Genomic DNA, 26,683 nt, shown 5'->3' with positions numbered 1-26,683 from the left:
CCAGCATCCTGGAGGGGCACCTGTGCCCTAGCCACACTTCACTCAGCACTAATGGTGATATCAGAGAGCCACGTCCAGTTTACAGCAAGGCCTTCGGCTGACACATCGACAGCAGGCCAATCGACTGACACATCGGCAGCAGGGGCAATCGGCTGAACCATCGACAGCGCCCAATGAGGCAATCAGAGAGCCCCCAGCATACGAACTATTGTCAGAAGAAACTTTGAAAACCAAGTTGTCACGCAGCAAAAGATCCAATTATATTTCGTCTAAATCGTCAGAACTCCTTGCGAAAATCCCACAACAGTATAAGCTTTTCTCATCTGCAGAAACATTCTTTGCATCGTTCCTAGCACCAGGCGTTCAAGCAAGGGCAAACGCGAAATGGCTGCAGATAACACGCTGGGAGCTCATCCAGCTGGCCAACAACACTGAAGAAGGATTCAACATCATAAAAATAGAGCTCCGTGCACTGCGCCTGATGATGATGCAAAACAGATATGTCTTAGATCTTATCACAGCGATGGACGGTGGTGTTTGCAAAAAAATTGGGGGGCGTGTTGCACGTTCGTACCAACTTCCGATGCTGATAACGGGACACTGTCACATGTGATAACAGCAGTGCATAATTTAGGAGAAGGAATGAGAGCAGAAGGCGGAGTAGACAACCACACGTGTTTCGATGATCTGTTCAGCTGGATACCATCGTGGGTGAACATCGCAGCAAAGATACTCATTCCCATCATAGTCTTTCTTCTCTTAATATTCTGTGTGTGCCAACTGGGACTAAGATGCTGTGAAAATAATATGCCTAATTCAGCAATGATGATGGTAACAGTGGGCCGACAGACAACGGTGGCTACCATGATAGATGCCCATGTACAAACCGGAGAATACACCGCGCCACAGTATAGGATGACTGCCATCTATAGACAGTATGGGGACGTGGTCGATAATCTACATTACACTACCATTAGAGAACCAAAAAACTTGCTGTGGTATAACGAGGTATGGATAGATTTAGATGGGGATGGTGGGATATACTTAATGGTCACCCCATAAGAATATGCAAGAAGGGGTAGCATCTTAAGAAGCGTGTGTAAAGCATGGATGCCAATAAAGGGTACACCTGCTTGGGATGAGGCTGTGGCTGAAGCTGAGCGCTACCGAAGGGAGAACGGAAAGAACGAGATAAAGTAGTTTGTTACTTTAGATGTAACGAAAGGGGGAATGTATGGGAGCGAGGGTTCCTCAGGCCCCCTCGCATCGTACGCTCCTCAGTACAAGGCTTGGTCCGCGTGCCTCCAGTAGCGGTATTGCCCCTTGCCCTTATGTAAAGTTAACCACGGTTGACTGCTACATAGATGGGACTACTGAGCAGGACATGGGGCATCCATCTTTTGTGCCCCCTTTCAACACCATCTTGAGTAAACAGGCCTCACTGCGATAATACAGCAATGCTCAGCTCCCCTTTCCACCGCAGCAGCCAAAGACAGAGACACACACACACAAGGCGCGCAGACAGCTGGCTAGCCCCCACCCTAGCACTCCCCCTGCGAAGGAAAGCTCTGCGCTTCCATTCTCACGCTGAAGCTGGAGAAAGTTGCAACAATCAATATGCTACAGTTTGTGAACCAGGACAAGCTAAGCACTTTCTGCTTGATTCGTCCTCATAAACGTGCAAGCCACCCACCCCCATTAGAACAATTTGTTGCCATCCTGACCCTGCACCCCCTGTAAGGTATTTCTTTCAAGTGCCAGACCCTCGCCTGTGCTGCAAAACCCACCCAACACACCCTCTACTAACCTTAAGCATTTTTATTATTATATTTGCTTTTACTTGCACTAATGAGTTTGAAACCTAGAAAGAGATGCGAAACATAGCCTGATTCTTTTACATGCACAATAAAGGTCAAGGCCTTCAATTAAAGCGACGAATGACCCAATTGTACTGACAATAATCATTGTGTGTAACTTATGTAGAAATGTGACAAGTAGCATAAAATGTTTTAAATAATTTGTCATTTAGTATGCAACAATACTAGCTTAGGTAGTGACCACAGTGACCGGACCCCGACATGCATGGAGCGCAAGATGTTTGACGTCCGTCAGCTACTCAGCCAACCAGGAGGAAGAGATGCTACCCACACCTACAGCACCACACCGTCTGGCCAATCGGGTCCATATAGTATTTTTTGTTAGAGTTACTTTAACTAATATAAATGTTGGCACTGATGTAAATGAGGGAGAGTTTTTTTTGGGTTATTTCCTAGCTGGAGAAATAAACCATCCTTTGAACTCTTGCAGCCGGGTCTCAGTGCCTCTTTCCCCGACAAGGGGTTTTGTCTGCTATTTTATTTTTTCTCTCACACGTAGGAAGACGGGGAAAGGCACCTACACCCCTAATAATGTCTCCTCTTCTCCCTTTAGGTGTTGGAAGAGGTCGTTGATGATGTCGTGCTGCTTAGGGGGCCGAGCACGAAGCGGTGAGTGAAAGTGCGATGCACAGCGCTGTTCGCCTTTTTCTTGTGCTGACCTATGTCTCTCTTTTCCCTTGCAGGCCATTGTAATGTCCCAGTATGGCTGCCGGCTGAGAGAATAAGTAGCAGTGAGTAAAGCGTAATGCGCGGAACCTTCTTGTCTTCTATGTGCTAATCTGTGTTGCTTTTTCTCCTTTGTAGGTCAATGGTATGCTCCGGAACTGAAGTGGACATGAGAGGCTCGAGTCCAGGTAAGCGTGTGATTATCCTTGGTGGTTTTTTTGGGGAATCGGAATATGAGAACGCTTACTAATGTCTTTTCCCTTTGTTCATTTCTTCCCAGGATGCGGGGTTCCGCATTGGAGATGGCGCCGCCCAGATGCTGTCCACTGGACCAGAGGAACGATGGATGGAAGCAGGATTATCCTCAAGGTAAGTGTTGTGCTAATGTTTCTTTCATGTACGCGGTACGAGGAGGGCAGGCGAAGATCTCAGGGGACCGATCCGAATGCGGAGAGTGTCACGGTGCAGGCACAGAGTAACGCAAAGCGTGTTTCTCTGCCCGGGCGTGGTTTATATAGCCTCCAGGTATCCCAGGTCTAGGTCGAACCACACCCAAAAAGTTAGACTGCAAAGTTCAGTTCATGGAACTGAGCTATGTGGGGGCATCCATATTGCACCAAAGTGCATTACCAAGTCCAGTTTCCAGTCTTTCCTCTGAACATGTATGAGCCTGGTGCCACAGGCGCTGCTAGGGAGAATTCTCTTATAAGGCTAATTTCCCAAACCTTGTGAGTACACCAGCAGCTTTGCTGGATTTTTGGGGTTTGTTTTTTTCTCCTGCTAAGAGTGAGACTCTTTTCCTCCCACTCTTAGGCATGATTTGAATTTTGTCTCTGACTTTTTATGTGCTTATGGGCTATGTTCTTTTTTTACTCCATAGGGTATCATCTGTTTTTGGTGTATGTGTTACACAGCACCCTCAGTGCAGTAACACAGGGGTGTCATAGTGACCCCCAAACATAGACTCCATACACTGGGACTGACTACTGTCTCCCAGGGCATGTAAAGTCACCATTACCTTTACTAGTCCAAAATTGTGAACAGAACCAGTACAAACCATCATATTGTGGAAGTACTGGAAGGGGTTAATTCGATTGCCCCTGGGTCTGTTTCCAAGGGGGCACCGTCCAGTCCCCCCTTGTCGAGTTTCTGGCTGGTGGCAGTGGTTACCAGGCAAAATATTCCACCGGAATATTTCCTATGGGATTTTCCCATTGATTTTAAACGCACCACTTTTTGGTGCAATGTTAAAGATACCGCCGGTTTATTATATTTATTTAAAATTAAATCAACGGTTAGGTCTTTTCGCCAGAACTCTTTTCTAAAATGGCGTTCGTGTCTGTCTCTGTAACTCCAACCAAGGTCGGAACCTTTGTTCCACTTTTTGGTGGGCTTCTCCACAGAAGCCCTCTAACTGGTGCTACTCTGTCTGGGTTCCACAGGATGTGTGGGTGGGGGAATTGGCACCCTGGACTGCGTTGCCTAAGCAACTCAAGTCGCACTCTGTTCTGATTGGCCCAGTGGTTAGCCGCCCGGCTCACCACTTAGCATGTGTGAGTGACAGCTAGGCTGTTGAATGGGGGGTTTTCTGCATAAAAGCAGGGCTTTTGGGACTGGAACTTCAGAAGTCACCACAAGACCTAAGAATCCGAAGAGGGAAGAAGCTGAGCCATCTGCAACGACGACACCACCGGTGGAGCCCTGCTGCAACGAACTCACCACTTTCCCAACGACAAGAGCAGATCTGCTGCTGGACGAGTCTTCTTCCTTTGAGCTGGTGGGATCAATCAGTTTGCCCCTTCGTCTTCCAAAGACGTCTCTTGGTCGAATCGACTGTGCCAAGCACCCCGGCGGCCGGATAGCCAAGCTTCACCACTTTGGCCGCGAATAAAAGGAACGCACCTTTTAACCGACTAAAACTCCGCGGCTGGTTTCATCCCTGTGCAGTGCCTCGACTCCAAGTTTCTTCCTCGACGAGATCCTCTCTTCCCCTGGTCGAAACAACGAACTGCAACCACTGCCAGGAACAACTGCCACCACTGGAGCTTCCTCTCTCTTTAAGGTACCGTTTTCTGCCTGGCCTCCCTTTCCACGGATTGCTAAAGGTGACCCTTAAATCCTTGGCTTTCCAACTGGGTTGGCCCCAGACCTTCTAACTTTGCATCTCGAATCACCCCAACCTCTTTTGAACATTCTGCAAAGACTTTTAGTGCATTTTAAACTGTGTGATCTTGGGCACATTTCGCTTTGCTCCATTTAAAGTGGGCCTGGCCTATGAACTTTGACTCTACAGTGTATACTGCCTTTACTCCCTTGCTTTGAACTTCTAAAAGTGTTGGGAACTGTTTTATTTTTATGCCCTGCCTTTTTCTCTCCCTTTAACTTAACTATTGGAATGCCATCTAGGTTACACGCTCACATCTGTTTTAACAAATAGTGGTGTTTTAACTCTGACTTGTATAATAGTTATCAAGGGAGGTGTTTATACTTTACCTGACTGTGTTTTAACTTGCTTTTGATTTAGAGTACTAGTATATTGCCTAAAGTGTGTTTTCAATAAATAATTATATACTTTTGATACAAAGCTTTGGTCAGTGTTTGTTTGCTCTACTGTGTTTTTGGCCGTATTGTGTATACTCTATATACTGCCCTACTCTTCTTGAGAGAAGTCTGACTGCTCAGCCACAGCTACCAGGTAAATCTTGCTACCAATTGGGTTTACTGCTTACTCCTGTAGTCTTAATCTTTTTGCAGTGTTCCCCAAGGGAACTGCACCGGATTCTGCCTAACAGGCGCCAGGACTGACTACAAGTGGGTCTCAGATGAGATGGGGAGGCCTTTAAGGCCTCTAAGGCCCATATGGAGGATCGGACCCTGGCTCCAGTGTTTTGCCTAAGAGGGTTTGGGACAGGGATAATGACAACTTTTGGTGGGAGCAGATAGTCGGCTTCTTGCGATGGGATGCCCAGCAGATAATCTTCACAATACTGGCTCGTTAGGACTCGATGTAGGCTTCAGTTCAGCGAAGGTTGTCACATGACAGGCTTCTCTCGGTTTCTCGGCCCCTGACTTGGAAGAGGAGGTGTCTCAGAGTGGGAAAAAGTCACAGCAAGGATGCCCACAAGGTTCCAACCAAAACCCCACTTCAGGAGACGGTGCACAGCAAAATGGTCCCAAGTATTGGGAGATTACAGCCCAGGATGGTCGCAGCTCTTCTAGGGATGGCTCAAAATGCAGTTGGTCTCAAGACTGGTTAGACCCACTATTCCAAGGTGGAAGTCATCCAGTCTGGATTTTCCCTGTCGAGTAGAAGAGGAGGTTGGAGCAGCAGCGGCTACACAGCAGTCCTTGGCGGTCGCTGGAGGTGGCTGCAGACATCCTTCTTCTTTGGATTCTTCTTTCCATTGGTCGGCTCTGCCTTTCTGCTCCAGGAGCCCCGCCTTTTATGATGGAAAACGTCGCCAGTTACCATTCAAGCCTTCATGCAAATCTCGGGGCTGTACTGTCCAAAAGGACAGCCAGACACCCAGTTCGAACTGGATCCAGGCAGATACACTGCAGTACAAAGGGCAGGGGAGTTTTCCCACTTCCTGTCTTTTCAGGCATGCAGAGAGCCTTAGCCAAAGACAAAGGACTTAGCAGGACCTCCTCCATCCAACTAGGCAGAAGAAGGCTCAAGAAAGGACACGTCAACAAGAGTTGGTGAAAAGAAAGTACAGCCACCATTTTAGGTCAATTATGACCCATGTGTCCCTTACCGCAGTTGCAATAGTAGCCTGCATGTTCAGTTCACAAAACCTTGGTAGAAATCCTCCACTGCCACCAGCCACTCAGATGAACTTGTCACTGTAACTAGAAAGCTACAGCAGAAGTGGGAAAAGGGATACATTATGTCCCCTCAGCACTCGACATAAGGTGGGGTGTGCTGATTCTGCAACAATAAAAGTCAGGTAGGATTAAAAGTATCCACCCTGTCCTTGCAACGATTGTTATCACCAGGAAAAGAAAAAGAGCAGCTCAAGGAGCTCCCAGCAACAGTGCACAGAAAGTGCTGTGTACCACAATAATAAATTGCAGATGCCTAAAATGTTGGAGGAAAGTATACCTCAGAAAAGAAACAACCAAAAGGGTTGAAAAATGTTCCCAAAGTTAGAGTAAACGACTGGGTGAGTGTGGAATAAAGTTCCAACCACTCAGGAGAACTGGTTGAAAAACGTGCTGGCGACTCACACGTGGGGAGAATTACAGCCAAAAAGGAAATTGTTCCCAACACATTGGGACACATCCTTATTGCTTCAGCCACTTTGGTCACCATGCACTACCTCCTTTTCTCAGCCATAGTTTGATTTACAAAAAATCAAACCCTATTCACATTATTACAGCAGGTCAATTTTTGAGGAATAAATCTGTGTAAGGCTTGGATTCTGTGGTGGATCAATATACATTAATTCCCTGTTCTCTTCACAGGGCCTCTGCAGCAGATTGCCACCATTTATATGCCATAAGGCATTCAGGGAGAAGGGAGAAGGGAGAAAAGGATACTGGAGAGCCACACCACTGTCAATTGCTGGAAATTCTAAAACATGCAACACATCTGAGTGGGTCCCACAGCTCCACAGTTTGTAATATCCTGTGAAACCGGAAAGAGTGTTGGCTACAAAAAAACTCCAGCCTAAGGGGGAAAAGCAGGGATTGTGCTTTCAAAAGCATGGATAACCTCCAGTCAGAGATGTCATTGGGGGGTCGCAGTTGCGACTCCTGAGCTCTACCATGCTACCCCTAAAAAAAAAGATATTTTTTATGGATGCTGTTTGCTGTGGCCCGCGCCATGTGGCTTTTTGTTTCTGGAGTGGCTGGCATTCTTGTTCAGGCCTCTGAAAATAAAACAGGAGGTTCCACAAGTGTAACAAGTTAAGCAGTGACCCTAAATAAAAAAGAATAGGAATTCTACACAATAATTGCTAGACTCATTAAAGGTTTACCTTTTTAAAATTACTTTCAATGGCCGGCATGGAAAGGGAGAACAGACTTCATTTTCCCTTCCACGGCGGCCATTTCATTGTTTTTTTTGTTTTCTTCCTTAAGTACCCCAACCAAAGGGCCAGGTTACGAATAGCAATAATAACCTCGCTGGGGGGGTATTACCGAGTCAGGTAATGCCCCGGGCCTTCGTTAAGGCCCTTGCTATGCACAGGCCTGTAACTATGGGCCCCGGAGCATTACCTGACACCGACTCAGGGGCTACCGCTTAAGTAGTGGTTCATAACACAATGGTACATATTTTTAACTGCACAAAGATGTCAATTCTGACCCTTTCAGGCATTACATGGGCAGGATGGTGATAGGGGGGGACATCAGACATGCCCTCCTTCCCATCCCTTACATGTTCCAGCCTACATACTTTTTTACGTATTGAAAGGAAGTGACTGTGCTTCCCATCTGTACAGTTACAAAAATGTTGTGACCAATGTGACCTTTTTACCGCCACCTCTTTGCCAGAGATCAAAATGGGCAGATTTCTGCTTTAGTAATCCAATGTGTAATACCTCTGGCGGTATTCCTTGGGAACAGCCACAGAAGTATAAATGAAATGAAATACCCCAGTTTTTTTTTACTATCACTGCCCACTCATTATGACCCACGTATGTGGCAACCACACAGAACAGTTGAAGACATCACAATGAAGTGGAGACACTACAGAGTGTGAACCAGATGCAGAGAATGATGTGTATTTTTACAGTGGGTAGCATGACTGAGAATCAGAAAAGGTGCAGCGTAATGTTCACCACTTACCGGGTTAGAACTGGGTGTAGAGAATGGTTTGGCCCATAGCATCTCAGACTTCCAATCCCTCGTATTCCTGTCCGGCCCATTGGATTTCTGCAAAAATGCCAAAAATATTCAAGATTAAAACAGATCCTTAAACTTAAAAATATTCAGTATTTTCATAACTCTTTATTAGAACCTAAAAGGGGTCCCCAAAAATGTAAAGATTCTATTTCACTTGTGAAGAGCTATATCGATTCTGAACGTCTGGGCTGAGCACTGAGGTACTGTCTGGCATTAATGCCAGACTGGGCTGTTCTCTGAGGTGCTGCTGGCATGAATGCCAGACCGAATTGCTCTCTGAGGTACTGTCTGGCATTAATGCCAGACTGGATTATTCTCTGAGGTACTGCTGGCATGAATGCCAGACTGGAGCGATCTCTGAAGTACTGCTGGCATTCATGCCAGACTGGATTATTCTCTGAGGTACTGCTGGCATGAATGCCAGACCGGATCGTTCTCTGAAGTACTGCTGGCATTCATGCCAGACTGGATTATTCTCTGAGGTACTGCTGGCATTCATGCCAGACTGGATCGTTCTCTGAGGTACTGCTGGCATTAGTGCCAGACTGGGTTGTTCTCGGAGGTGCTGCTGGCATGAATGCCAGACTGGGTTGTTCTCTGAGGTACTGCTGGCATGAATGCCAGACTGGGTTGCTCTCTGAGGTACTGCTGGCATGAATGCCAGACTGGATTGTTCTCTGAAGTACTGCTGGCATTCATGCCAGACTGGGTTGTTCTCTGAGGTACTGTCTAGCATGAATGCCAGACTTGATTGTTCTGAGGTACTGCTGGCATTAATGCCAGACTGGATTGTTCTCTGAGGTATTGTCTGGCATGAATGCCAGACTGGATTGTTCGCTGAGGTACTGCTGGCATGAATGCCAGACTGGGTTGCTCTGAGGTACTGTCTGGCATGAATGCCAGACTGGATTGTTCGCTGAGGTACTGCTGGCATGGATGCCAGACTGGATTGTTCGCTGAGGTACTATTTGGCATGAATGCCAGACTGGATTGTTCTCTGAGGTATTGTCTGGCATGAATGCCAGACTGGATTGTTCGCTGAGGTACTGCTGGCATGAATGCCAGACTGGGTTGCTCTCTGAGGTACTGTCTGGCATGAATGCCAGACTGGATTGTTCGCTGAGGTACTGCTGGCATGGATGCCAGACTGGATTGTTCTGCGAGGTACTATTTGGCATGAATGCCAGACTTGATTGTTCTGAGGTACTGTCTGGCATGAATGCCAGACTGGATTGTTCGCTGAGGTACTGCTGGCATGAATGCCAGACTGGGTTGCTCTCTGAGGTACTGTCTGGCATGAATGCCAGACTGGATTGTTCGCTGAGGTACTGCTGGCATGGATGCCAGACTGGATTGTTCTGTGAGGTACTGTCTGGCATGAATGCCAGACTGGATTTTTCTCCGAGGTACTGCAACAGAGAAGAAACCGTTGGTGCCCCCCAGACCGCAGTCCTAAAGTCAGAGTCAATCCAGCATAGCATTGCACCCAGCCCTGAGCAGAAGTGTCTCTGCTCTGCATGCTGTGACATGTACGTGTGACATTATCTGCATGTTAGGCGCAGATTTAGTGTAACCTCTTGCAACTGTGTTGATACATTGGTTTGATAAATGTTGGTCAAATGCAGTGGACATCTTGGGTTCCCAGATGCACCAATGAATGGACTGGGCCATTCCTATTGGTTATGAAGATGCTTTCCTGTTAGGAGCATTAATGCTTAGGTTTCGTCTCATATAATTAGTTTGGGTGGATTCAATTAATCGTCACAGTGAAAAAAGAAGAAAACTATTTAGTGCTTTCTTTTGGAAAAATTCCTTGTCGAAATTAGCTACCTTTAACAATTTACGACTAATATTGGGCTCAGGGTGCCTCATTTAACAACTACCTTCAATGTATTCTGTGCTTTAGAACAGACAGATTATTGATTATTGTCCCAATCCACAAAAATACGCCTTAGGGAAAATCAAGATAACTACAGATCAATTTTACTTTTAGATTCCATTGGGAAATTATTCTACAAAAAGGCATATTATCACTTAGATTATTGAATTGCTCCAAAAGTATGTTCTATGAAAAAGAAAAGTGTACACATGCTTTGTTGATTTAAAAACTGCATTCGACGTATTGAAATGCTTACTAAACTAGAAAATACCAATTCTGACCATACAATCGATTTTATGGTTATAGCCTAACAATAATAATTCAGTAAGGGGGGGCATGCATGGGGAAAGCACCAGCATGTTTAATGTTGGCAAAGGGTTTGAACAAAGCTGTGTGCGGGCCCCTACGCTGTTCTGCGTCTATATAGACGATATCGCGACAGAATCATACACCATCCAAACAAATGCTCCGGTTATAGGCAGTGATAACATTCCAATGCGGTGCTACTATCTAAGACCATAGGTGACCTAAAGAAGTTGGGGGATACGTTTGTCAATCCATGCCAATGCAAAGGCATAGAGCTTTATATATCTAAGACCAAAACTATGGTTGGTACAAATAAGAAGGCAATTAGCAGGACAATTAATTTGTTAATTAATGGTGAACTAGTCAAATAGGTTTTATTTTTTGACTAACTTGGCATTCGTTTTACCAGAGTAGGGGCATAGAAGAAACACATGGAAAAGTCAACATGCACATTAAAAGGTTACTCAGAAGCGACATTAAGCTTCTCTCGCCAGCACGGACTGAGAGCGGTGGGTCCCACCCTCTCTGTCTACAAAAGTGAGGCCAGACAAGCCACTATATATGGAACATTAATCTGGTGCCACGCAGGGGCACAGAATTTGCATCTCAGGACAATGGGCTCTTAAAAACAGTATTATGCTTAACTAAATCAACACATACCCCAATTCTTTGTTTAGAACTCAATTGGCAAGCGATGGAACTCATTCTGAAAACGAGAAAATAGAGAAGGCAATGGGCTCTTAAAAACAGTATTATGCACACATTTTCTATTGCCTTTGGCTCTGGTCCTCCCCAGTATTAGGCAAATATAGAGAAGCATCCCCGATGTGATAAACATCCAAAACAGTAGGACCCTGCCTTGGCTCCATCACGTAAAGACACTTAGTGAGAAGCTTGGTAGATCACACCTAGAACGATGTAGGCAACCTGGCTCCATCACGTGAAGACACTGTGTGAGAAGGTTGGTAGACCGCACCTAGCATGATGGAGGCAACCTGGTGTTAGGCAGAATCCTGTCCAGGTCCCTTAAGGAGCACTACAGAAGATTAAGACTACAGGTGAGAGCAATAAATCCCCTTTGGTATCAGTCTGCACCACAAAGATTTAGTTGGTAGCTGTGGCTGAGCAGTCACTCTTATCTCAATGTTAGGGAGAATTCTCTTAAAAGGCTAATTTCCCAAACCTAGTGAGTCCCCCAGCAGCTTTGCTGGATTTTTGGGGTTTGTTTTATTCTCCTGCTAAGAGTGAGACTCTTTTCCTCCCACTCTTAGGCATGATTTGGGGGTATCAGGTAATATTATCCCCATATATATGGTTGCCGTAAATAATATCGCCGGGAAAAGGTCGTGGCGATATTATATGGGTGACCATATATATGAGGACAGGGGCAAAAAAAAAAGGAAAAAAAAGAAAAAAAAATGTGGGGGTTGCGGGGGTGTCCCCTGCATGTTCCATGCAATCATGTCGCCACAAGAAATGGCCATTTTTCGGCGATATTTTTGCATGGAGAGATTTTTGTGGCGACATTATTACATGGAACCGATTTGAGGTATGTCTTTGACTCTGTGTGCTTATGGGCTATGAGGTCTTTTACTCCATAGGGTATCACCTATTTTTTATGTGTGTGTTACACAGCACCCTCAGTGCAGTAACACAGGGGTGTCATAGTGACCCCCAAACATAGACTCCATACTGTCTCCCAGGGCATGTAAAGTCACCATTGACTTTACTAGTCCAAAATTGTGAACAGAACCAGTACAAACCATCATATTGTGGAAGTACTGGAAGGGGTTAATTCTACGGCCCCTGGGTCTGTTTTCAAGGGGACACTGTCCAGTCCCCCCTTGTCGAGTTTCTGGCTGGTGGCAGTGGTTACCACGCGAAATATTCCACCGGAATATTCTCTATGGGATTTTCCCATTGATTTTAAACGCCCCACTTTTTGGTGCAATGTTAAAGATACCGCCGGTTTATTTATTTAATATTAAATCAACGGTTGGGTCTTTTTGCCAGAACTCTTTTCTAAAATGGCGTTCGTGTCCGTCTCTGTAACTCTAACCAAGGTCGAGTCCTTTGTTCCACTTTTTGGCGGGCTTCTCCACAGAAGCCCTCCAAATGGTGCCACTCTGTCTGGGTTCCACCCACAGGATGTGTGGGGAGGGGAATTGGCAACCTGGACTGCGTTGCCTTAGCAACTCACGTCGCATTCTATTCTGATTGGCCCAGTGGTGAGACGCCCGGCTCACCACTTAGCATGTGTGAGTGACAGCTAGGCTGTTGAATGGGGGGTTTTCTGCATAAAAGCAGGGCCTTTGGGACTGGAACTTCAGAGGTCGCCACAGGACCTAAGAATCCGAAGAGGGAAGAAGCTGAGCCATCTGCAACGACGACACCACCGGTGAAGCCCTGCTGCAACGAACTCACCACTTTCCCAATGACAAGAGAAGATCATCTGCTGGACGAGTCTTCTTCCTCTGAGCTGGTGGGACCAGCCAATTCACCCCTTTCGCCTTCCAAAGACGTCTCTTGGTCGAATCGCCCGTGCCAAGCACCCCGGCGGCCGGATAACCAAGCTTCACCACTTTGACCGCGAATAAAAGGAACGCACCTTTTACCAACAAACTCTGCGGCTGGTTTCATCCCTGTGCAGTGCAACGACTCCATGTTTCCTCCTCGACGAGATCCTCTCTTCCCCTGGTCGAAACAACGAACTGCAACCACTGCCAGGAACAATTGCCACTGCTGGAGCTTCCTCTCTCTTTAAGGTACTGTGTCCTGCCTGGCCTCCCTTTCTTCGGTTTGCCCAAGTTGACCCTTAAATCCTTGGCTTTCCAACTGGGTTGGCACCAGACCTCCTAACTTTACCTTCTTGAATCGCCTCAACCTCTTTTGAACATTCTGCAAAGACTTATAGTGCATTTTAAACCATGTGATCCTGGGCACATTTCACTCTGCTCCATTTAAAGTGGGCCTGGCCTATGAACTTTGGCTCTACAGTGTATACTGCCTTTATTCCCTTGCTTAGAACTCCTAAAGTGTTGGGATTGTTTTATTTCTATGCTCTGCCTTTTTCTCTCCCTTTAACTGAACTATTGGAGTGCCATCAGGTTACACGCTCACATCTGTTTTAACAAATCGTGGTGTTTTAACTCTGACTTGTCTAATAGTTATCAAGGGAGGTGTGTATACTTTACCTGACTGTGTTTTAACTTGCTTTTGATTTAGAGTGCTAGTATATTGCCTAAAGTGTGTTTTAAATAAATAATTATATACTTTTTATACAAAGCTCTGGTCCGTGGTGGTTTGCTCTACTGTGTTTTTAGCCCTATTGTGTATACTCTATATACTGCACTACTCTTCCTGAGAGAAGTCTGACTGCTCAGCCACAGCTACCAGGTAAATCTGGGTGGTACAGACTGCTACCAATTGGGTTTACTGCTTACTCCTGTAGTCTTCATCTTTTTGCAGTGTTCCCCAAAGGAACTGCACAGGATTATGCCTAACACTGGTGTACAGCGATGGGATTTGTATTGAGTATACATTTTAGAGTGCTTCTGATACTTTAGTGCAACTAACCACAAAGCTTAGCACTGTAAAAGCTATTTTTGTTAACAAGTCAACTATGGAAAGTTACAGCCAGGAGTCTCTTTCTGCAAAAACTGCTGATTGTTTAAGAGTTCTTTGTAGACATAAGGATCTTCCTGTAAAAGGCAAGAAAATGGAACTTATAGAAAGATTGTTAGAGAATCAAAGTCTGGGTAGTGGTTCAGAGGAGCCTACCTCCCCAGCAAATGGAAACCACAGTCATGAGGACGATATGAATCAAAGTAATGATAGTATTGTTGTAGAGTTAGAAGAGGAAGAGGAAACTAATGTAACTGTCCCCACTGGCCCTCTGCCTGCTCTAGCACCTCAGCCTGTGCCTACTGGACCTTTGTCAGGTCCCCCACTAAGTCTGACATTCATTGAACTGGAAAAAATGAGACTTGAATTAGAGTTCAAAAGAATTAGTGCCCAATCTGAACAAAAGCACCAAGAACTAAGGCTCAGAGAAATGGAGCTCAAGCATGAGCTAGAGATGAAGAAATTGTCTGTTGAAAATACTTCTCTCCCCGGATCCTCTAGGAGTTCCAGTCCCAAAAGACCCTGGATGCCTAAAGAGATTGTGGGTATGTATGAAACTAAGTTGGATGTGCTAGATTGGTTGGCTATGTTTGAGTATAATCATGGGCTCCAGGACATCACAGGGAATCAGATGCTTCCTTGGTTGTTCTCTAGGCTCCCCCCTGTTGCATCTGATGTGGTAACACAGTTGGGGGAGGTGGATAGGATGGACTATGAATGTGTGAAGCTAGCTTTAATAGCTATATTTGGGAAGACCCCTTCCCAGTACCTTAAGAGGTTTAGGGCCCTCAAAAAGCATGAGGGTACCCCTTGGGCTACCTGGGTGAGTGAATGTTTGAAGAACTTAGAGGGATGGATTGAGGGTTACAGAGTGAACACTTATGAGGGAATGAAAAATCTTGTTGTGTTAGAGTCAATTTATGATGCCTGCTCTCCTGAGCTCAGACAGCACTTGGCTGATTCAAAGGAAATCGATTCCAAGAAGCTAGCTAAAGCTGCTGACTTGTGGGTTGCCAACAGGGCTACTCACAAGGATTCTGGGGCAACTCATAAAAAGGATGAGGGGAAACAGCCTAAAAATGACTCCAAAGGGAATTCCAATAATTCCAATTCCAAAGATGGCCCCAAACAGAACCATAAGGGTAAGCCACATGGGGAACCAAATCAGGCTAGTGTACCTTCTGGTCCCAGACCAGAAGGATGTCAGAACAAGCCACCATTCCAGAAAGCATTTGGAACATGCTATGTCTGTAAGGCTACTGACCATGTGAAAGGAGATCCCAGATGTAAGGGTAAACCTTCAGGGGTCCACACTGTCTCCTTAGCCTTCGCTCCAGAGGAGTAAGTACCAATGACAAGTGAAAAATTTCTACTACTGGCTGAAGATCCCATTGGAGTCTCAACCAGTGTTTCTTTAGTATCCCTGGGGTTGTGGGAACAACAGAATTTAGATGTATATAATTCTATCCCAGATAATACTAAAGAGTATTATAAGGACAGTGTCTAGGTGAATGGTCAGGAGACTCCTGCCATTAGGAACACTGAGGCCAGCATAACTGTGGTGGATGAATCTTTTTTCAAGGCAGCGGAGGTTGCTAGGGCACCCAAATGCCTCACCAAGTTAGCTGGAGGGCCTGTGCTGATGTGTCCCCAGTTGCCAGTTCTCATCCAGTGCAATGATATGAATGTGAAGATACCTGTCAGTGTACAATGTGAGGTACCAGGAAGGGTTCTGTTGGGAAATGACCTGAAAACTCTTGGAGTTGTGACACATACCTCCAGACCTCCTATTAAAAGGTTACAGGAACTAACCAGATCTACAAGGGAGAAAACCTTGAGAGGTTCTCCTAAGGAGATGATGGAAGAAGAAATCACTCCTACTCCACTGGAGCTACTTACCGCTATAGCTGAACAACCAGAAGCAAAGGGGAAACCCAAGACTTCTAGAAGGAAACCAGCAGCAAGCACTCCAGTGCTTCCAACAAGGACTTCCCCTAGGTAGTCCAAAGTTACACCTGAAACTGCACCTCCAGCTGAGGCTGAGAGGGAGGTACAACCCTGTGTGGTTGAACTAGACTCTGAAGAAGAGCTTGTAGGAGGCCAAGAACTTATTGGAGATCTGGACCCTGTTGACCATCCTGAGCCGCAGCCTTTACTGGCAGAAGGTGGACCCAGCAGGTCAGGTTTTCGTAAGGGACAAAGAGAATGTCCAACTCTGGAAGGTCTCCGCCACCAGGCAGATTCTCGGGCTGATGGGCAAGAGCCTGGGAAGTATAGGTTACACTGGGAAGATGGCCTCTTCTACAGTGAACCGACTGAGTCTGCACCTGGAGACTACAAACAACTTGTAGTCCCTCAAGAAAACAGACTCCAGTTCTTGCAGCTAGCCCAAGGAATTCCTTTGGCTGGTCACTTGAATTTCAGGAAGACCAAGGAAAGGCTCTCACTCTATTTTTATTGGCCAAAGATGGGGGCTGAGGTAGATAAGTTCTGCAAGAACTGTCACACTTGCCAAACTTCTGGTAAAAGTGGTTCCAAGAATGTGGCACCTTTAGTGCCCCTCCCAGTAGTGGGAGCCCCATTTGAGAGGGTAGGGATTGACATTGTTGGTCCCCTTGATCCCCCAACCTCCTCAGGCAACAGGTTTATCCTTGTTGTAGTAGACCATTCTACTAGGTACCCTGAGGCAATTCCTATGAGGACTGTTACAGCTCAGGCTGTGGCTAAGGCCCTCCTTGGTATTTTTGCCAGGGTTGGGTTTCCTAAGGAGGTAATCTCTGACAGGGGGTCGAATTTTATGTCCCACTACATGAAAGCCATGTGGAAAAACTGTGGAGTTACCTACAAGTTCTCTACCGCCTACCACCCACAGACAAATGGGTTGGTTGAAAGGTTTAATAGAACAATAAAGAGCATGATAGGTGCTTTAGAGGAACCCCTTAAAAGAAAGTGTGATCTTCTACTGCCATGCCTTCTATTTGCTTATAGAGAAGTCCCTCAGAAGGGAGTAGGTTATAGTCCCTTTGAACCTCTTTATGATCATCCAGTCAGAGGTCCATTGGCCCTGATTAAGGAGGGGTTGGAGAGTGCTCCTACCCCCAAGCCAGTCAGAGTGACTGACTACGTGATTGGACTCCGGAGGAGAATGTCACAGATGATGGCCCAAGCTAGTGATAATTTGAAGGCTGGTCAAGCTTTGGTCAAGCATTGGCATGATCAAAAGGCTAACATGGTTGAGTTAACTCAAGACCAGCTAGTTCTTGTTATGATTCCAACAAGGCAGAGGGCCTTGCAAGACATGGATGGGACCCTTCAAGGTTGTGGGAAAACTTGGAGAGGTGAACTATCTGGTGGACTTGGGCAATCCCAAGGAGGCTCCCAGAGTCTTCCACACCAACAGACTAAAAGCGTATGTCTCTAGACCTGAAGTAGGAGCCTTGCTTCTAGCTTCAGCAGAAGAGGAAGAAGAGAGTGAACCTCTCCCTGATCTCCTCAGAGGCTTACCTTTGGATGAAAAGATTGAAGGAGTTAATCTTTCTTCAAATCTGACACCTGAGCAACAAGAGGAGTGCAAATCTATGTTAAATCAGTTTGCCTCCCTGTTCTCACTTTCACCAGGCTTGACCCCTTGGGGCCAGCATGATATACTCACTGGTGACTGTCTGCCAGTAAAAAGCAGAGGATACAGAATGTCAGAGAATGTAAGAATCCACATCAAAGGAGAGGTCAGCAAGATGCTTGACCTCGGGGTAATAGAGCCCTCTACTAGTCCATGGTCTAGCCCAGTTGAGTTAGTACCAAAGGCAGGATCCAAAGAATTGAGATTCTGTGTGGACTATAGAGCTCTTAATGCAGTCACCAAGACTGATGCCCATCCTTTGCCAAGGACAGATGAGTTGGTGGATAGACTTGGTTCAGCCAAGTACCTCAGCACATTTCATCTGACGTCAGGCTATTGGCAAATAGCCCTGACAGACCATGCCAAGGAGAAAACTGCATTTTCTACCCCAGTTGGCTTATACCAAGTTAAGGTTATGCCTTTTGGACTGAAAAATGCACCTGCTACATTCCAAAGGATGGTAAATCAGGTTCTGGCTGGGATGGAGGACTTATGCATGGCATTCTTGGATGACATTGCAGTGTTCAGCCAATCCTGGGAAGAGCATGTTGACCACCTAGGACATGTTTTCCAGGCTCTAAAGCAGGCCAATCTGACCATAAAGGCAAGTAAATGCCAGATTGGACAGAGTAAAGTGGTCTAACTTGGACATGAGGTAGGAGGTGGAGAAATAAGGGCTTTGCCCAGCAAGATTGAGGCTGTGCAAAATTGGACAATACCTACTACTCAGACCCAGGTGAGAGCCTTCCTAGGCCTCACTGGGTACTACAGGAATTTCATATAGAACTATGGGACCATAGCTTCTCCACTGAATGTGATCTCCTCTGCTAGGTTCCCTAAAAAGGTCAGATGGAATGAGGAGTGCAATCAGGCTTTTGAAAACCTGAAGAAAGCCCTTTGTCAAGCTCCAGTGCTAAGAGCTCCTGACTACCACCAAACTTTCATTGTACAGACAGATGATTCTAATGCAGGTATAGGTGCAGTCCTTAGTCAACTGGATGGGAAAGGTAGGGAACACCCCATTTGCTTCATCAGTAGAAAACTGAAGGATCCTGAGACTAGGTGGGCAACTATTGAAAGAGAGTGTTTTGACATTGTGTGGGCTTTGAAGAAGTTTAGGCCATACTTGTATGGTTCTACTTTTGTTATTCAGACTGACCACCAACCCTTGAGATGGTTAATGCAAATGAAAGGGGAAAACCCAAAACTATTGAGATGGTCAATCTGCTTCCAGGGGTTTGATTTCACCATTGAGCACAGGTCAGGGTGTCACCACCAAAATGTGGATGGTCTCTCTAGGATGTTTATAACAGACTAGATGTATGAGATTCATCCAGGAGTGGATTCAATCCTCCTGGTCCCTTAGTCTGGTGGGGGGGGGGGCAAGTGTTAGGGAGAATTCTCTTATAAGGCTAATTTCCCAAACCTAGTGAGTCCCCCAGAAGCTTTGCTGGATTTCTGGGGTTTGTTCTTTTCTCCTGCTAAGAGTGAGACTCTTTTCCTCCCACTCTTAGGCATAACTTGAGGTATGTCTTTGACTCTTTGTGTGCTTATGGGTTATGGGGTCTTTTATTCCATAGGGTATCACCTATTTGTTATGTGTGTGTTACACAGCACCCTCAGTGCAGTAACACAGGGGTGTCATAGTGACCCCCAAACATAGACTCCATACCCTGGGACTGGCTACTGTCTCCCAGGGCATGTAAAGTCACCATTGACTTTACTAGTCCAAAATTGTGAACAGAACCAGTACAAACCATCATATTGTGGAAGTACTGGAAGGGGTTAATTCGATTGTCCCTGGGTCTGTTTTCAAGGGGGCACTGTCCAGTCCCCCCTTGTCGAGTTTCTGGCTGGTGGCAGTGGTTACCACGCGAAATATTCCACCGGAATATTCTCTATGGGATTTTTCCATTGATTTTAAACGCACCACTTTTTGGTGCAATGTTAAAGATACCACCGGTTTATTTATTTAATATTAAATCAACGGTTGGGTCTTTTTGCCAGAACTCTTTTCCAAGGTCGAGTTCTTTGTTCCACTTTTTGGCGGGCTTCTCCATAGAAGCCCTCCAAACGGTGCCACTCTGTCTGGGTTCCACAGGATGTTTGGGGAGGAGAATTGGCACCCTGGACTGCGTTGCCTTAGCAACTCAAGTCGCACTCTATTCTGATTGGCCCAGTGGTGAGCCGCCCGGCTCACCACTTAGCATGTGTGAGTGACAGCTAGGCTGTTGAATGGGGGTTTTTCTGCATAAAAGCAGGGCCTTTGGGACTGGAACTTCAGAGGTCGCCACAGGACCTAAGAATCCGAAGAGGGAAGAAGCTGAGCCATCTGCAACGACGACACCACCGGTGAAGCCCTGCTGCAACAAACTCACCACTTTCCCAACGACAAGAGAAGATCTTCTGCTGGACGAGTCTTCTTCCTCTGAGCTGGTGGGAGCAACCAGTTCACCCCTTTCGCCTTCCAAAGACGTCTCTTGGTCGAATCGCCCTGTGCCAAGCACCCCAGCGGCCGGATAGCCAAGCTTCACCACTTTGACCGCAAATAAAAGGAACGCACCTTTTACTGACGAACTACGCGGCTGGTTTCATCCCTGTGCAGTGCAACGACTCCACGTTTCCTCCTCGACGAGATACTCTCTTCCCCTGGTCGAAACAACGAAATGCAACCACTGCCAGGAACAACTGCCACCGCTGGAGCTTCCTCTCTCTTTAAAGGTACTGTGTCCTGCCTGGCCTCCCTTTCTTTGGTTTGCCCAAGGTGACCCTTAAATCCTTGGCTTTCCAACTGGGTTGGCCCCAGACCTCCTAACTTTACATTCTTGAATCACCCCAACCTCTTTTGAACATTCTGCAAAGATTTTAGTGCATTTTAAACCGTGTGATCCTGGGCACATTTCGCTCTGCTCCATTTAAAGTGGGCCTGGCCTATGAACTTTGGCTCTACAGTGTATACTGCCTTTATTCCCTTGCTGAGAACTCCTAAAAGTGTTGGGACTCGTTTTATTTCTATGCTCTGCCTTTTTCTCTCCCTTTAGTCTTAATCTTTTTGCAGTGTTCCCCACGGGAACTGCACAGGATTCTGCCTAACACTCAAGAGGGAGATAAGCAGTATTCAGGGTTTACACAATAGGCCTACAGTACTATGGCACAAGGAAACACTGACCAAAGCTTTGTATTAAAAAGTAGATATATATTTATTTTATACACTTCTAATACAACACATGTATCACAGTCATCAAGCAAGTTAAATAAGTCAGATGAATAATATACACACTCCCTAGTTAAATTGTAGACCAAGTGAACCAGAGTGAAAACTGAGCAAAACGGCACAGTGAAAACCACACACAAGGGATACTCTATCAATTTCTCACAAGGGAGGGACAGCACAAGTTATCGAGAAATAGCTTCTTATGCACCCTAGAAACACTTCCCATAAGTTTGTGAACCAGATTAGGCAAGACAGTGCATCAGTATAGGCAATACTTAGATGAAAACGGGGCAAAATGGCATTTCACACGGTTTAGAAAGGGGTAAGAAAAGGGTAGTTATAAGAAGTAGGTGCACCAACACAGTTCTAGTTGAGAATCAATCTAAAGAAGGCAGTTCTAACTAATGTAGCCAGAGTCAGTAGGCCTGTTCCAGAGTCAGTGGTACAGGGCAAGGGCCCAGGAGCAAAATGTTCTTGTAGCTGCAGTCAAGTCTTTGGTTAACGATTTTGAAAAGGTGCATGCAGAAGTTGAAAGACAATGTTAAGGGAGAGGGGCGGCCAACCCAACAGGTAGGTAAAGGATTTAAAACACCTCTAGTGCTACCGCGAAGAAAGGGCGGTCTGGCGGAACAATGTACCTTTAAAATGAAGAAGCAGCTCCTGCAGTGGCGGTTGTTCCTGGTAGTTCCTGCAGTTTGGGTGATCCAGCAGTGGAAGAGAGGCTCTCGTTGTGGAGGAAGGTTCGAGTTACTGCACTACCCAGGGATGAAACCAGCTGCGGTGCTGCCCGACGAATAAAAGGTACGCTCCATTAAATCGCAGTCTGGGTGGACTGGTGCCTGGCTATCCGGCCTCCGAGTACAGGGTACGGGAGATTCGACCAAGCCAGGTCCGGGAAGGCGATTGGCCAACTGGTTGGCCCCACCAGCTTAAGGGAAGAAGGCTCTTGCAGATGAAGATCTTCTCTTGTCGTGTGTGAGAAAAGTGGTGAGATGATGCAGAAGGGCTTCACCAATGGTTCAGTCGTTGCAGATGTCTTTGGCTCCTCTCCTCTTCGGCTTCTTAGTTCCGGTGGCGACGTCTTGCTATTCCAGTCCTCAGGACCCTGCTTTTATGCAAAAAGATCCCCATTCATACAGCCTAGCTGTCACTCACACAGTGGAGTGGTCAACTTGGCGGGAGACCTTCCAGCCTATCAGGATAGAGTTCGACATGGGTTGCTGAGGCAACCCTGTCCAGGGGTCCTACTCCCCCTCCCACACAATGGATCAACCCCAGACTCAGTGGCGCCGAAAGGAGGGCTTCTCGGCAGATGCCCGCCAAAAGGACGAACAAAGGATCCCTGACCTGGGTTAGGAGTTTAGAGAAAGAGACAAGTTCTGGCAAATAAAACCTACCGGAGTCAAGTTAATATTAAAATGCACCCGCGGTATGTGAGAGGCTGTCAGAAAAAGTGGTAGCTTCGAACAATGGGAAAATCCCATAGGAAAATATTTGCGGTTGCATATTTATGGTAGTAACCACTGCCACCAGCCAGAAACTTTTGAGAGACGGACTGTACGGTACCCTCTCGAAAATGAACATAAGGGAAAAACTATTAACCCTTTTCAGTACCTCCATAGTAAGATGGTTCGTACTGGTTTAGTTCATAACAATTGACTAGTAAAGTCAATTGGGACTTTACATGCCCTGGGAGACAGTAGTCAGTCCCAGGGTATGGAGTCCATGTTTGGGGGTCGCTACGACACCCCTGTGTCACTGCACTGAGGGTGCTGTGTAACACATGTCAATAAAGATGGTTCCTATGGGGTTGAGAAAATCCCATAGACATTAAACACAAAATAGCCTAGAACACACATAGCAAAAAATGCCTAAGAGTGGGAAAAAGAGTCTCACTCTTAGCAGGAAAAAAGAAACAAACCCTTAAAATCCAGCAAAGCTGCTGGGGGACTCTATAGGTAAGGGAAATTAGCCATAGAATGAGAATTCTCCCTAACACCTGGCTCCATCATGTAAAGACACTGTGTGAGAAGCTTGCTAGACCATACCTAGCATGATGGAGGCAATCTCCTAGGCCTTCTTGAAAACCAAGTTAATTGAATGCAATCTTTCTTTGTTGTTGAATACATTATTTATGCATTAAAGATGGAACAGGCATAGCAAAATATTTAGACCTCACCAAACCCCCTTTAGAAGTACCTTACTCTTCAAAACTAAGAGCTGGCATATTAGCCTTAAGTACATTTACTGTACTTGGAAGGATGGTGGTTCACAAATATGTCATCTCTGTCCGCAATGCAGGAAAACAGTATCCCATTTCCTGTTCATCTGCCAGAATTTGCTAAATTCAGACAGACCAATTTAAAACCCTGATTAAAAGAAATCACTGAATCAGTGATATGCGTTCAACAGGATTGTTCTGCTAAAATTGGAATCAATAGGTGTAACTTTCCCTGTTGTCCATTGCATAAGCAGCAGAGGGGTCGCTATGGGCAGCTGGGGGGGCTATAGTCCCGGTTCCCAGCAGTCCCGATATTAGCATAGTCCTGGATCTTTTCCAGACCTAGCACCACCCCTGGTAAGCAGAATTAAGTTTTTAAAAACTTCTGGTTAGAACATAAGGGAACTTGCGCAATGGTCATGCTTACAATGATACCGGGATAGTTAACGGGGAGCTCACTTTAGAGGGGATCTAAAGGTGGCTTCTCATTTTCTTTTCATTAGTTAGATCTTGCCATTCGTCCATAAACTGTTGATTGCTGCATAAGGCTTAACACAATCTAGCCCACACTAATACATTGAACCATTGATGAGATCGAAAATGAATGGATTGATGACCGATCAAGGCATCAATTGAGTATGCGTTGGTTAATTTATTTATTTAAACATGGCTGCTTTTAGTGACACAAATCTTATTTGGTCATTTAAGGACACGTGCCACGTGAATCTAGCTTTTGCTTTTATGATGTTCGACCATGCTTTATTTTTATTTTGATCTTTTTATTGCTGTTATGGTGTTCATGCCGAAATAGAGCTTGCATTGATTGAAAGTATGTGTTAATTGCCTGCCGGGCTCCACCAGCACTTGTACTTGCGTGTTGCTGGTGCACTGGCACAGAGCGCAGTGTGTTCACGAAGAGGGAGTCACCTCTACTCTTCACTTTCACTCCCTGCTCCGTGAGAGATGAAACGTGTTTTATAATGAAGTCCTGTGGAATCCGGCTGGTATAAGCAGGTGCTAAACCGATGCGTATTCCAAAGGAATCCTTTGGTTTGGTTTTACACAAGCATGAAAATCTAATGGAGGCATAAAACCATGTGCTCTTCCAAAGAAGAGCAGGAAAGCAAAGCAGCGATGCCAACTCTGCTTTGCTGTTCTCCTACACGCAGCTAAGGCACACAACTGAGCCGGAGCGGAAACACAATACACCACACAGGAAAATGAACCCATTGTATATTTTTATGCATGTTTCTAGAACTAGTAGAACTAGTACCAATAGCACATGGGTAGTCACTCAAATCATATACAAGGGTTATGTGTAAGCACTCAGAGCAGGCAGGCCCATAATGGCAGCCTGTTTGCTTCATGTACTACCTTTACTTGCGGAAGAGTCACCCTTACCTTACACTCACTACTCAGAGACACTACCAATGAACACTGCAATGTCTAAGCAGTAACACGTGATTGACACTACTATCAGGACAACCTTTCTGCTGTGAAATGCTCATGCCCTGAGAAGACATACACAGTAGAGTAGCCGTGCAACGTCTACCCACTCAACGCTCAAACCACTCCCAACAGCTCTCAGTGTTGCACTCCACACTTCTGGACCAACATCCCAAAAGAAATAGGAAACACCATAGATCACCTAAAATTCAGGAAATTACTAAAAACCTGGCTCTTCAACACCACAGACTCAAACTGAAAACTGAAACAAAAATTACTAAACTGGAGAGGACACTGACAGCCCCAGTTCCGACGGGAAAGCCCCCACGGCACCTGGACAGGTAACGCCAGGTAGAGTGGAACACAGGCAGCACCCATAGAAACTGAGTCAACAACCTCTGCCAATCCTACCTAACATCCTCACTCACCCCTTAGGTGCTACTAGGTACCACAGTGTTGTGGAATTGTCGGGATATCGGCATTCACCACACTAGCTGAGCTGTGGACATGGGCAGGTCCACTGGCCTTATGAGTGGGAAGGGAGGACAGATGGGGTTGTGAGGGAGGCTGGTAGAGGTTGGGGCCAGATGTGAAAGGGACCTTGAATACTGAATTGGCCCAAATCAGGACAGAGGTGCATGGTTGCCCCCACACATCACCTGGGGGAGACTACACAAGCCCAGCGCCTCAATTGAGGCTAGAGAGGCCAACTAACCAATTCCACTAAAAATTTCCCCCTTCTGCATACACCCCTCAAACTCCAAACCAAACACAACCACAGACCAACAGCACAACAAATCGCACAAACTTCACTGCATTGCAAGAACAAAACAAAAAACACACAGACTCGTACAACAGCACATGACGACTACCGGCCGCAAACCCTCCAGGCCCAGCCAACGGACCCACCGGGCTGAGGCTACCAACAGCACATCACTGCCCTCTTGCACTTTTCCAGCTTCCTCCCACTAACTCACCCCCCCTTCCTCTTTCAGAGCCGCCAGAGGGCCAAGGGACCACTCCGGTGGTGATAGTACGCGGTACAAATGTCCTTTAAGATTAACATTAACTTCTAAAGGGCATTACTCACTGGCAAAGCCTATTGCAACTGGGGATTGTTTGTAAGCATGTAGGTAGGGTTATCCAACTCCAGGCTTTGTGGGCTGGAAATATGTCGGGATTTTCAGAATATGCCTCATTAATATTCATGAGATACATTTGCATACATTGATTCTAAATATGAACATTCTCATGAATATTAATGAGAGATATCCTCAAAACCCGTCAGGATTCCAGCCTTCAAGGACTTGAGTTGGACAACTATGAGTAGAGTGTGTTGGGTGTAGGTATTGTGCACATTTTGTGTGTGTCCGCCTAGTGGTGGTATGTTCGAGGGCTGTGGATGGAATTGTAGTTGGGTTTGGGATGGAAGGTTAGCAAGGTGACTGGAGGCTGTTCTGCAATAAGGCGGGCATTTCTGTCCATCTGAAGACTTTGTGTAACATAAACATGTGTTTCCAAGCTTCTATGCGCTGTGACAGTGGCGGCGATGACGCAATTTCAAGCAATGGTGAACCCCTCAGCCTTCCCCAGATGCAAAGCCTGCTTATTCTATGCAATGTCCCGGCATGTAGTGGGGCCTGGCCCCTCACTATGCCACGCCCAACCCCTTGCAATAGTCATGTGGTCAGTCACTCACAGTGGCAGCCCATCCTTCACCATGTAGGTCCCACAACAGCTGCGCAGGTCGATGAGGCCGTCCAGGGCATTATACTGGCGCGTCAGCAGATGTTCAGGTGACCTGAAAAATAGGAAGACATACAGTACAAACACTTAAGAAAGCAGTCAGACAGGACAAAACATCAAAACTAATCTGGAAGTGGCTGAAAGAGTGAATAAAGAGGCAAGCATGAAAACACAATATACTGAAAGAAAAGGTGGATGAGGGCAAATTATTTTTTTCGATTTTCTGTAATAACTT

At 46.1% G+C, this 26,683-nt stretch overlaps 1 protein-coding gene across 1 annotated transcript in view; it reads right to left on the bottom strand.

The window, feature by feature from the left end:
* LOC138528195 (transient receptor potential cation channel subfamily M member 2-like) overlaps window positions 1–26,683 on the bottom strand; it is a 679,103-nt gene that overhangs the window by 66,700 nt on the left and 585,720 nt on the right. Inside the window, exons 28-29 of the mRNA XM_069639648.1 lie at window positions 26,402–26,503; window positions 8,337–8,423 (exon numbers count right to left, since the gene is read on the bottom strand). Of these exons, the coding sequence (XP_069495749.1) occupies window positions 8,337–8,423; window positions 26,402–26,503 (189 nt within the window). The remainder of the gene's footprint in view (window positions 1–8,336; window positions 8,424–26,401; window positions 26,504–26,683) is intronic.

Source organism: Ambystoma mexicanum, chromosome 7q (assembly GCF_040938575.1).
Source record: "Ambystoma mexicanum isolate Mex_15411 chromosome 7q, UKY_AmexF1_1, whole genome shotgun sequence".
NCBI lineage: Eukaryota > Metazoa > Chordata > Amphibia > Caudata > Ambystomatidae > Ambystoma > Ambystoma mexicanum.
Note: the sequence above shows the minus strand (reverse complement) of the source record. Positions and strands in the feature narration are given on the sequence as shown.